Here is a 13,501-nt window from a genome sequence, read left to right on the forward strand (position 1 = left end):
TATTGTATTTGAAATCACAAACCTCTTTTAGAATCTGTAAGTATCCTTGTGTCCTCAGCCATCATTTCTCTCAACACTTAACACATATGAACATTATTAAGAATTTGATAAAGTAGAAGAGAGTATATATAATAACATTTCCTCTTGATGACTTTATTTTTTTTTTTTCCTTGTTTTTAACCTTCTTTGCAAGTTTGTAAGAAAAATGAGGGAAAATTGAGTGTGGTTGTATCGTGTATATAGTCAACTCTGAAGTAAGTATTTATAAGGTTCTGTTGTTTGCTTGCATTTTGTATTTAAAGTTTATAAATATTAATTGTAGTGCTGTAATGTCAGGATACTCACAAGATAACCCCAGTAATTGGATCCTGTTAGTGGCAAGACCCAACTTGTACAGGAGCTTGTATCTGAACCCGTATGATGAGATGAGACAGTAGCATGGCACAAATACACTCGGGCAGGTGTTTATGTCCATATAGAGCTTGTACCACAGTAACCATGAATAAACAAGTGCAGCTCTCCATCTCCCTCCAGTGATTTAACTATCACATTCTGCAGGACCTGCGACTACTCACTACAGATCACATGAATTAGTTTCTTGGAACTGTGTTTCAGATACAGGTAGATTTCTGCTTTAGTATACTTTTATTATGTTTGGTTTTGTTTCTGATTCCCTTTTATTTATGATTTGGGAAAATCGAAAACATTCCTTCAGTAAAGAAAAAGAGAAGTTTTAAATAATGATGCAAAGTATATAATGCAGTGGTAATAGTTTAGAACATTACATGAGAAATTTGGGGGTTTCTTAGCATTTTCATCATAAACAAAATTAAGCCTTTACTTTGCACTCAGTAAGCGAAGTTATTAGGTCATGTGTTACTTCCTCTGGGGATAAATCCTGTAAAATTATGACCACGTGAATTCATACATAGCAGATAAAGAAAATTGGATATATATATATTATGTCCTTGTTTTTAATAAAACTCTGAAAATTTATGAGACCTGAGGATCTGCCAAAATGTGGTGTTGTTGTCTTACAGCCATTGAAGCAGATTTTCATTTGGAAAAAAAATAAAAAACAGCCAACAAATAAGCCAACAAAACCTGCTAGTTGTCACACAGCTCAAGCATTTGGCTGATCTGTCACATACTTTCATAGGACTAACAAGATGTTCTACATTTCAAACGTGGAGACTTCCTCACACACAACATTTTTCAGCCAGAGGGAGTATGAACCAAGTTGTAAGCAAGTGAACAGTATCTTTTACTCTAATTGCTTTTAGTTGTTTCTTCTACTGACAGTCTTTATTAAATACAGCCTCTTCCTGTCCTTGGAAAGGTGACTACTAATATTCTGTTTTATTGGCTGGCTATCTGAGTAGGGTTGTATAATACTTGGGGGGAACTGAAACTGAAATTCTCCTTTCTAAGGCAGCAAAACCAAAGATCATCCACTTTGCTCCGCTGCATTTTGGGAGAACTTGATAAAATAGTATCTGTAGTGCATACTAACCAAAGCATGGCTGTTGGCTTTCACTAACAGCTATGGAAGAAAAGAATTACTTGGAATTTTCATCCTGCAGGAGGAAGTTCTAACTTGTCATCTATAGGCTGCCATCTGAAATCAGAATAGAGAGTGGTATTTTTCACAGAATAAAAATGAAAGCAATTAATTCAGAAATGTTGACATACTTCCTATAAAAAAGTATTTCTCTGGGTCAGTGTTCCTGGCTGGACTTCATTTTTCATTATGCACCCAAAGCTATATGACTACCGTATTTAATCACAGCTTGTCAAAGGAAAAAAAAACAACTCACGTTGCATTTATGAAAGGCACAGACCTGCATGGCTTCTGGTGTGGAGGCTGGAATTACTGCTTTTGGAGGGAGGCTTGCATGGCCCACTTGCATTGTGGGTGTGTGGTCCTCCAGTATTTACTTCTCTTTGTGGGCACTGTGCATAGTTTGGACTGGCAGTGGGTGTGAATCTCACTGCAGGGAGCAGTGCAGTGTTGGATGTACAGCTCTGGAACCACAGGGGATGAAGCAGGTCACACCTGGTCCTTTCCTCTTTACACTGCACCAGTTGCTAATACAGGTGCGTGGGGGGACTGGAGCTAAGGTGGTGCATGGCATCTAGTACTAAGTGCATTTAGATGGAGTGTTTTTTGAAGAATATAATTTGCTAGCTTTTTATGAAATATGTAAGGCTGACTCTGCCTATAGCGATAGGTCAGCCCTGTCTTGAATGCTGAAGATGCCTTGATTTGGTCTTGTGTCTGTATGATACCAAGCATAAGTCCTTGCAGTCTAACACTGGTATATGGAATTTTGAAAAATACGTGCCGTGTGGCCTAGGTTCACTGGAACTCCTGATTGTTTTCAAATATAGAACTTGTCACAGTATCTTTCCTTCCAACAAGTAGGAAGAAGAGGTGGGACATTAAGCTTTTTGGGCTGGTTTAAACGGGAATGAATATTTGAAAACTCAGTGGTTTGTTTTCCAGTTCTTCATTTATCGAAATTTTAGGTAGGTCTTTGATGCTAACATCAGAAAAGCTGACCAATAATAAAATAAATCTCTGAGTAGTTTTTTTTTCCTCGCTGATGCCTGCAGATATAGTATGGCATGATATATTGTAAAGAGTCGTTTGTTATAGGCCTTTTGAAAGTTTTGAATTTTGACCACTAGACAGAGAGTGGCAGTTTACAGACAGTGCTGGGGAAAAACAAATGGTGACAGTTTCATTGTATACTGTAACTATCATCATTTTCTTTCTAATAATTGGGGGGAATAACTGCCAGATGTGCTATAAATACAATTTTATATAGACAAAAAAACCTCAAGTAGGAAAAAATCTTAAATGGGGATAAGGAATCTGTTGGAAAGATAGCAAACTTGTTTCAGATGTCTTTCTGTTGCTGGATATTGTCAGTTTGCTCTTAAATGAGTTTTATTGTCTTTTTTTTACAGTCCCATATATAGAATTTTAAAATTGCACTTTTCTCCCTTCTGCTCTCTGTAAGCAGTAGATGAAATACACTTATCCTACCCCAGAGCTATCTTCCACATGGACTAAAAGGCGCAGCAGCCCAGGCCCATTTTTCTTTTGCAGAAGCAAATTGTAGATAGGGTTGACAATGATGAAGTTTCCCCTCATACTTGCAATGTATGTTTGTGACATTGTTTTCCATCAAGTGTAAAAACATTACAGTTTTGCTCTTACCATGAATTATCCTGTCTGCTTCCTTTTCTTTACCCTCACAGAATGTAAGTTTTCCTTCCTCTTCTCTCCTAAAGTTACTTCCTGTCCTTTTTCCGTAACGCTGTCATTTGTTATTGACCTAACACCCACTTTGTGTGATATTGCTGATACTTTCTGAATAGTCAGCTGCACAGAGAATCCATTATTTAGCTTGGAGAGCAAGCTCAATGTTATGTAAGGCTGGAGAACAAATTTTATAGTTCCTTCCTGGAATTTTGCTGTGCATGTGAAATATCTGGAGTAAACAGCCATAAACTGTTACATCCTGCTTTTTCAAAAAAGACACTGATTAAATAATATGGGCCATGAGGAGTTTTTTTTTCTTATGGTAATAAAATCTGGAAATAAATTACATGGAACCAAATGTCATTTGGTAATTTAGCCTCAAATAGCTAAACATTTTCAGAATTCCAAAATATTCAGAAGATAATGAGGTATGCCCTCATCTTCCTTTAATGAAAAATCTTCAGGTGATCCAGTCTGAGGAGACTCAGGATTGGGGTATTGGATGTGGGGGAGTTTCTGGTTTTTTGACATTAAGGGAGCTAGGGAGGAGTCCTAGTGCCATAAGAACAATGAGATCTCTTTCATTTTTCCATATTCCCTCACTAGATGTATGCAAAAGGAGCATATGTGTAATGTGAAGCAGTACCTTTGAAGCATGTGTGGCTCTTTCAGGAGGCCAGGGAACATATCCATTGGTGGGGTAGTGTGTCCCGCCACGCTGGTCACCATCTCTGCCTGGACTGTGTGTCCCGGCAGCCCTGTCTGTCTGTCTGTCCGTCCAAGGCAGGTGGTTGGCTCAAAGGCTGGAGCACAAAGCCAGAGGTGCTTTGTAATGAGGGTGTGTGGGCAGGATACAGGAGAGCAAGGTTCTCATGCAGAGTTTGGCATTTAACAGAATTGGGAAAGCAATTTTTGTGAATAAATCTGTCATGTAGATTTGGCTAAAGAAGAACTGAAATGGGTAGTGGAGACAATTCCATGCCTTTGTAATGCTGTAATGTTAAGAAGGGAAGAGACCTGTCTGGCACAGGGGTATATTTCTCAAAGGCACTCTTTTTTGCTAATGTTGTCAGGGACAGCAGCCAGGGTTCCAGATGACAGAGGTTTTCTTTTTTGTCAGGCAGGTCTCACATAACTCCTGTTAGCTAGCTAGAAAATAGCTGTGAAAGGAAATGTTTTTAAAGAATTTAAACAAAAAGTTTTTGACCTGTTAAACCTTCGGTGCTCATCTCCTGTGGCTCTTTGCAGAGTATCATATCACCACCGAACAACAAACTGCTACAGAAGAGCATGCAGAGTATTGGATTTTCAGATATGAAAGCCTCTGCTGACAAGTTCTCTTTATAAACAAAAATGTCATAGTTTCTATTTTTGGCAAAAAGAAGTTGTTCCAAAAAATGAAACCATTTTTGAGTAATGATAAAATAATGGGACTTCCATACCCACTGAAGTCAGTAGTTAAAATGAGTGTTTAAACACCTTTATGAAGTCTAATTTTAGAAGTCTCAAAAGTGAAAGGCTTGAGCAGCTTTGAGTGCCAGTTTTGTTTGTTTGTTCATAGAAGTTTTTAAAGGTTGCTATCCCTGACAATGAATTTAAAACACAAATTCAGTTTGAAAGTTTCTGCTCACCTCAGGCAGTCCAAGGCCATGTTGCTGACAAAACAGGTGATCCCATCATTCCATGGTGCTTTACTGCTGACCTGATTGCAAGATGCTGATGGTTGTGTGTCATTGACTGTATTATCTGTTTTAGCAAGTAGAATATTTTCAAAAGAAACGAATTTCTTGAAGCAGTCTTTTCTTATGTTCTGATTAATTTGTATATGATGTTGTAATGATACTTGTTTCACAGATATGAGATAGGAATTGATTTTATAATAGAATGATAGTCTTTCACCTAATTAAAACTTTAACAGTCATTGCTTCTGTTTTCTGAAAATTGTATTTTTAAACTCTGAGACAGCAATTAAAATTACTAGCAAGACCATATTGTTTAAAATTTAAAGTAGTAGCTTGGTAGAAGACCTTGAATTTGGATTTATATCCCTCTCTATTTAAAAAAAAAGCTTCTTTATTTTTTTAAGTAACTACAAGTATGTAACAAGGAGCTACACAAACAGGGAAATTGCCTTCCCAGCTGTCATTTAAATATCTAACCTCTTTTCATAAGCTGAAGAGTAAACAGACTGTTTTGTCATAGCATTTGAGGGCTTCAGCAGACTTACAGAAGATTAAAACTGGGCAGTTGTAGCTGTCAGGGCCCCCAGCTGTCAGCTCCTGCACTGTATCAGATGTCAGGATTTCAGGCGGTCACAGCATGGAGCACAAGGCTGATTTCATTTACCTGAGTATGCCAATCTGCAGTTTTTCATGACTGAGGTATGTACTCAGCCATCAGAGTTTTCAGATGTTTTCATTTTTGCAATGGTGACATCTGTCAGAGGAATAGGACAAACAGATGGGAGAGGAACAGCTTCAGTCCTTTTATCCTCCTCTGTTGCTGTAACCCTGCCAGAGCCTGAGATGTGACTGTATGATGTGTGTGCAGGAGAATGACTGCAACTGTAATTAATCAATTAACATAGTTTCAGGATTTCCTCAGAAAGGCTGTGTGTGATGAAAGCCAGTAATGCTTTTTCTTTAATTTAAAAATGCTTACAAAATTGCAAAACCACTTTTTTTGTGTATTGTAAAACAGCTGTTTGATATAATGTAGTTCATGTGAGTATTACCCAATGCAGCTTGACATCCTACAAAATAGAAATTCTAAGTAAAACCTTCAAATATTTGAATAGTAGAGTCATCTGTCTTTTTTCTTGTTGATGTCATGGGAATTTATATGTGTAATTTTTTTTTTTCCACAGTTCCAGAAAGATAAAATGTGTTATTTAAAAACCAGTTGGTTTAGCTCTTTTATTTCTACAAAGTTTTATCCTTTTGTACAATAAAATGTAAATATAATAAAAAATAAATGTAGAGTTTTATTAGTACAATGCATGTGAAGGAGACAAATACACATACTTCTTTATGGTTTTAAAGACAAATTAAACATATTAATTTAAGGTAGATTATTCACCTAAATATTGCTTCCTCATATAGAGGAGAGTTGGTGTTTTGTGGTTATTTTTGAGGGGGTGGGGGTTGTTTGGTTGTATTTTTCTGGTTATTTAATATTTTTAGCAAGTTTGCAACAAGTTTGAAAGCACTGCTTTTGCCGTCACCCCTAATAGACATATTGTAATGTATTGCTTATCTGTTCCTTATACTGATTGATATAATTTATGGTTTTTTTAGCTTTTAGGTTTATTTTTATTGACTCCTTTTTATATTTTTTAGTTGATACCATTATTGATAAATTCAGATAAACTTTACTCTCTTTATAGGACTGCTAATACAGCTTGAAGGTGTAGTGTAAAGTTTCATATGCTGAGCAGTTTGTCTTAGTGACATCCATAATCTGGCTGGAATTGCCAGGTGTGGAGAGCCTTTTGTAACGATGTTCACATATTCATCCACTACAGATGAGTGCTACCAACTATGTGTAAATCATGGGTTTCTCTCACTTGCACGGTCACATGCAAATGTGCCATGTGTGACTTTAACTTACAAGCCTGCTGTTGAGGAGGAGCTGGAGTTAGTTGGTTTTTAGAGAGAGAAAGTGGTTTTTGAGGGGAGCTATCCTGGTAGAACAAAGAATTGGATGGAAATTAGTATACTGTGAATATTGAGCCAAACTTTTTCATTCACTGTCAGGAAAAATGAGAACTCTGCTCTTGACTAGAATATCTGAGGGAGGTGGTTCCTGCTGAGATAGACAGGAGAGTGAAACTGGCTGCAGAGGTTTGTTTTTCCATGAGATACCCTGTTGTTTTGGTTTCCTCCTGCTGATTACCATCATTTAGTAATCTTGGGTTTGTCAGGCCTCAGTGATGACTCAACTCCCCAGCTCAGTTCAAAAGTTTATTCCCTCCAGGTTTTGTATCAGTCTCACAGTCTTGTGTTCCATTCTTTTGTAGACACAGCTCCTACTGTCACTGCACTGCCTCTGCCTTTAGACAGTTGGCTCATAATCTGCCACAGACAGTAAAGTAAAACTGCCTGCAAACCCAGCTGTTAGAGAAAGAAAGAATGGCATTTAACATTAAAAACACAGGTAGGGTTGAATTTATTGTTTTCTAGATTGAAACAGTTTTGGCCCGTATAGGCTGGAGTTAGCATTCCCATTGCTTCTGAAAAAGGCACTGTCAACCTTGGAAATACTAGCAGTGTTTTTCTATTTTTGTTGCTCAGCAAAGTATCTTGTTTTAAAATAGCAACCAGAGTTTTTTGGAACAAGTTTACATTTGGGAGATTGTTAAATTAATCTGTAGGAAAGTTTATTCTTAGGGATGACAAGGAGATAATAAATGAAAAAGTTTATTTTCAGATGTCATTAGAAACAAATGTTGAAAGCCAAGTACCTAAAAACCACAACTCAGAGGAATGAGGATATTGACCTTCCTTGCAGTGCTTTAGTTACCTGAAACTCATAAAACCTAAAACTACCTGGTTGTGTTTTGTTCTCCTGGGCTTATATTTAAATGTTAATATGGCTGGTCCTAAATGCTGGCTTAAAAATGATCATTGGTTTGTGAAGGGTACAGTCTTTCAGTAAATATAGTGGAAATACCCAAAAGTCATGCTTCAATTCAAAAAATTATACCAGAGTTGCTTATATTTGAAGTCATTTGATCACAAAGCAATGAGCACCAACTGTGTGAAGGTAACATTCATAGAATAACATTACATTGATCCAGAATGTGTCAGTCTGGCATTTGTCTTTGTATCACAGCGTATTTGCTTGGGGCTTGGGTAGAGCTTGGATATTGATTTCCCTGCATATTGCCATTAGTCTTCATAGTTACATTGAATGGTGGAATAAAGTAATTAATGAAATAATCTAACTTACTTAAAACAATGACAATTTTGTAATTTTTCTCCTTTTCAGGAATAATCCTCTGATAGACATGGAGCCGTATTTTGCTGGTTTTAAGCACATGCACCAGGACTATGAAGTCACTCTTGAACTCGCAAGTGAAGAGACTCAAAAAACTAAAAATGCGCAAAATTCTAGGGCAGGGTCTTATGGTGTCAGCATTAGAGTCCAAGGAATCGATGGACATCCTTACATAGTACTGAACAATACAGAAGGATGTTTGTCAGAAAATCCTCCTCCTCCTGGAAAAGAACAGCAGGTCATTCCTCAGACTGTAAACAAACCAGCCACAGACTCCAATACTGCTTTTAAGTTGGAGGACAAAATCAGTGAACGTACAAAATTTGCTGGAACACAGCACATGCAACCGTCTATGCATAAAAAACTGAAGATAACCAATGTGGCTGAAAAGGAAAGTGGAATGCCAGATTTTAGAGATGAAACTATGAAATCTTCATATTTGTTGAATTTTCAAAGACATCCTGAACTTCTGCAGCCTTATGATCCTGAAAAAAATAACTTGAACTTGGATAATTACCAGTCTTCTGTGTGCAGTAAATCTAAGTCTTTTGCAGATGAAAAAACTGAAGCAAAGCCTTGGATTTCCTCATCTAAAGTAGCATCCCTACAGAAAACAAATAAGTACCTTGCAGAGCCAACCAAAGCAAATTCAAAAAAAATACATCTGAACAGGTCAGTAGAAGATTCAAATCAGCAGCTGCTGGATTGTCCCAGTAGCGGTATCAGCCCCAGTGACACGTGTGTTTCAGAGTCATTTTCACCTGCAGGAGGATCCCCGTGTGTTAGCCCTACTGCTTATCCTGAGACAAAAAAACCTAGACCAGATGTTCTTCCCTTCCGCAGGCAAGACTCAGCTGGGCCGGTATTGAATGACTCACGGAGATCATCGTCCTCATCCGCTACTCCCACTTCTGCAAATTCCTTATACAGATTTTTACTGGATGACCAAGAGTATGCCATCTACGCAGACAATGTTAACCGGCATGAAAACAGGAGATACATTCCATTCTTGCCAGGAACTGGTCGTGATATTGACACTGGTTCACTTCCAGGAGTGGATCAGCTAATTGAAAAGTTTGATAAGAAAGTTGATGCTCACAGAAGAGGCAGGTCAGGAAAAAGGAATAGAATTCATCCAGATGATCGTAAAAGATCAAGAAGCGTTGATAGTGTCTTGTCATTAGGACTTGATGTAAATTCTGATTCTGTAGGTGAATTCAGTAAAAGCTTGGGTAAGTCAACTGAGCACTTGCTGAGACCATCTAAAGTTTGCCTTCACAAGCAGTTATCCAGAGATCAAAAGTCACCTTCCAAAGAGATGAAGATTTCTGCTCGAAGTATTGGAAAATTGCAAATGCCCAATAAAGACACTCAGAGTGGCAGTTTCAGCTCTTTGCAGCACCATAAACGTACTGGAGCTGATACCGAGAGCTTGACGGGTAGGTCAGCTACACTCCCAGGACAGAGTAAGAGAGAGGAAGTTAAGACAGTAACTTCCACTTTGTTGTTGCCAAACCCAATCACAAGTACACCTGAATCAGGAGCCAAGAAGATCTCTGTAAAAACATTTCCGTCCGTCCCTAATATACAGGTAATTTTGAATTTGTTCTTTAAGCAGTCCTTTGCACTCTAGCATATGAAAGCTGCCATATTGTTAATTGTGTATTTTTCTGGTCTTCATTAGCACAAACTCCCATCATACAATACTTTCAAATGGGACTGTTCTGGAGAAATGTAAATATAAATTTTTTGTTGTTGTTGTAAGTATAGAAAACCTGATTTGTAACAAAACTGATTTTTGTATGGGTAAAGGAAGGTGGTGAGGCCAGACAGATTCTCGTAAATGATGTTATGATGATTCTTAAACATAGATGCACAAAAGTAGAATGTGAAAAGATATGTATGCAAAATCAAGTTGTTTTCTTTTTTCTTCTGGTGTGAAGTGTAGTTTCTTATTGTAGTAAGCCAAAATTCCAGTGGCTCTTTCAGAACTTGAGGTCCATAGTACATAAAAGTTTTCATTAATAGGATAGAATGGAGAAGTCCAGTCATACCGTTTGTATTTATAACTCTTACAGGATTGTTGTCTTTTGACATTTTACTTTTATCTTTTAGGCAACTCCTGATCTCTTAAAAGGCCAGCAAGATCTTGCACAGCAAACTAATGAAGAGACTGCTAAGCAGATACTTTACAATTACCTTAAGGAAGGGTCAGTAAACATATTTAACTTTTGGATAGGAGACTGTATTTTCTCGGTATTTGTCTTCTATTACACTTAAAATGTGAAACAGTAAAGTGAAAGCTATAATTAAATTAAACATCTTTTTCACAATTCTGTATCTCAGCTGTGTCCTCTAAGGACTAATTATAGGATCCCCAAGTACCCAGGCTATCAAGACTTACATAAGGTATTGTACAGGATATGATTAAATGCCCTTGAAACTTGTGAATCAGATTATGGTTTGTCTTTTAAATACATCTGGAATTAAAGTTTGTATAATACAGAGGTTATTGGAGAATCCAGATCATACCTCATGGAAGTTTAAGCGTTTGGGTTTTTTAAAAACAGCAACAACAACAAAGTGTTATTTCCTAAGGTTTGACAGAGGCCCTCTTGTTGCTGTGCCTTTAATCCTTTGTGCACCTGTAACTCTTGGTATTTTCTACTGATAACTTACTGAAATATAAAGGAAGGTTTAATTAAAAATACATGATACATTTAAATTTCTTTTCATTCCTGATATAGCAGGTTCTGGGGCCTGTTTAAGTGTTATTTTATGGTACAGTAGTCGGGGCTTGTAAAGCCTAGTACAACTACTTATTTTGGTCTGTTCGAATAATATACGTGCTGAATATGTCTTTCCACAGCCACAGTCTTACAGAAGAGATTTGCACTTCAAGAGTTCAGTGATCTTTTTTGTTTGGTTGCCTTTCTAGAAAACAGTTGGAATACAAATTTTTAACTCCTCCCTTTAAAGATTTTAATAAATCATAGTTAAGATAATTTCTGATTTGTTTGTATTATTTTGGATGTTTTTGTGGAGATTGTAATTAGTTTGGACACTCCGAATTTGGTTTCATGTTAACAAAATAGTAACTTTGATCATATAATTGCTTATTTGTACTGTCTGTTTTAGAAGCCCTGATAATGATGATGCAACAAAGAGGAAAGTGAATTTGGTTTTTGAGAAAATTCAGACTTTAAAGTCAAGAGCTGCTGGAAAGACGCAGGTAAAGAATTCTTAATTTGCTTTGATGTGTTTCAATTGGTGCAGTATTCAGAGAGGGCTTGGAGAATCTGAATCCCCTTACTGACTTTAACTAAGCTATTAATGTAGTTCCTCAGGAGTATAGCTTAATTTTGATGGCATGAGAAGGATTAAATGCTTATTGTTTATTATTTTATCCTCTATGAGAATTAAAAATGAAAATTTTTTTCTTCATATTCTTCTTAATCTAGATATACCTGTGCTTTTTCAGAAGATTTTAAATGTAGTTGCTGACAGCGCAGTTAACCTTTTTAAGAAATCTCTTAGTATTTGAGAAGGAGTTGGAGCAGTGAAGAAAAATGTTAGGCACATTCACATAAAATTTCTTGGGTAAAGATAAAATTTCTTGGCAGAGATAAATGTTAGTCTTTTGACTGCAGTGAGACAGACATGGAATGAGAGACTCATGTAGCTTTTGTTATTAATGACAGCATTATTTATTTGCAAAACACACCCTAGGAAATTACCTAAAAAAGGTATTTGAAAAATCTGTCTTAAGATAAGGACATGCTTTCCTTTGATGTCCATTTTGCATAATTAGTGGTATCTCAGTACAATTGGCCCCAAATACACATGATTTGATTCATACGTTGCTTAATTTGAATTTTTCTTTATATTTGTATATTTTCTGTTCTACTGTCAACCTGCCTTGAGCAATTACCAAGAAGTTTTATGAAAATGAAATCATGGTTTCTTTGAAAATCTTAGCTTGGCCTGACCCATATGAAAAATCCCTGGTGAGCTCAGGCAGTTGATGGTACACTTTGTTAGTCTTGCTTGTAATTTTGCTTTAGATTAAAAAAAAAGAAACTATTCTCAAGGAACATCTTGGCTTTGTGGGAATAAATGTCTATATTTAATTGTAGGTTTCGGATTCTTCGGCTGAAGTAAAAGCATTGGTGGAACAAAAAGCAGAACTTGAAAGGAAAGTGGAAGAGTTAGAGAAAAAACTGGATCTGGAAATTAGGGTACAGCACTTTGTTGTTATAAAGCTTCTGACTATTTCAAATACACTTTTAAAAATAAGTGACAACTGATCCTCCAGCTGAACCCCTTTTGCTTCATATTCTTCTTAATCCAGTTATACCTGTGCTTTTTCAGAAGGCTTTTTATTTAAAGTGTGGTTGGTCATAGCATTGTTACCCTTTGTAAAAAAATCTCTTCTCAGTGTTTGAGAAGGAGTTAGGAGCAGTGACTAAAGCACATGCACAAAGAATTTCTTAGGTGTCTGCAGAGGTAAATGTTAATCTGTTGGTTGCAGCCAGACAGACATGGACTGAGAGACAAACTATTACTCAATGTAGCTGCTGTCTACTATTTTGCTTAACTTTTGGTTACAAAATTCAGAATCAGCAAAATTCCAAAGAAGAGAGAGAGGCTACACGAGCAAGCCTGAAAGATCTTCAGTTGCAGCTTGATCAAAGTATATGTGAAAAGGAAGCCTTAAAAAAGCAGCTGGAAGAAAACGAGAAGGAACTCAGGCAAAACCTGGAGGAGTGAGTTAATTCTAGAAAAGTTATCATTGAAATTTGTACCTTTTCTTAAACCTTTTAAATTAAAAGTACCTGTGTCTCCAGAATATGTTGATGGAACCAGATGAGTGACATTTGTTACTGTAGGAAGTGTGTCTACATTTAAAAGAGTTACGCCTTTAGAATATCTAGAAGGAAGAGAAAGATTGCTGAATTTAGTTTTCTTCTTAGTGCAAATTGCTTTAATATTTCACAGTCAAAATATATAGTTCAAGTCTTTGAAATGTGGAAACGTTTGAATGGCTTGAGTACCAGGTCTGAAATAAAACACAACTCCCCACTTAAATACCTTAGAAGATTTGTCATTTTTACCCCTCTGACATTTAATTTTTCTGCCTCATTATATCCCATTCTCTTGTGGGCAACATGGGAATGTGTGTCTTTTTAGTACTTGAATGAACAAATTAGTATTTCTACAAATTAAAAAATC

General features: G+C 36.6%; 1 protein-coding gene across 7 annotated transcripts in view; it reads left to right on the top strand.

Moving 5' to 3' along the window:
* Nucleotides 1-13,501, top strand: part of CGNL1 (cingulin like 1) — a 55,569-nt gene that overhangs the window by 6,358 nt on the left and 35,710 nt on the right. For 5 of the 7 annotated variants that reach the window (XM_042039453.1, XM_042039451.1, XM_042039455.1 and 2 more), the window contains 5 exons: nucleotides 8,261-9,860; nucleotides 10,385-10,479; nucleotides 11,408-11,501; nucleotides 12,406-12,507; nucleotides 12,887-13,035. In XM_042039453.1, the coding sequence (XP_041895387.1) occupies nucleotides 8,280-9,860; nucleotides 10,385-10,479; nucleotides 11,408-11,501; nucleotides 12,406-12,507; nucleotides 12,887-13,035 (2,021 nt within the window). In that variant the 5' untranslated portion in view covers nucleotides 8,261-8,279. Of the gene's footprint in view, nucleotides 1-7,289; nucleotides 7,427-8,260; nucleotides 9,861-10,384; nucleotides 10,480-11,407; nucleotides 11,502-12,405; nucleotides 12,508-12,886; nucleotides 13,036-13,501 lie in introns of all 7 variants that reach the window. The other 2 variants (XM_042039452.1, XM_042039456.1) reach the window with 2 other exon arrangements.

Source organism: Corvus kubaryi, unplaced genomic scaffold, assembly GCF_017639235.1.
Source record: "Corvus kubaryi isolate FWS band 111438036 unplaced genomic scaffold, C.kubaryi_AGA036_p1.0 37394, whole genome shotgun sequence".
NCBI lineage: Eukaryota > Metazoa > Chordata > Aves > Passeriformes > Corvidae > Corvus > Corvus kubaryi.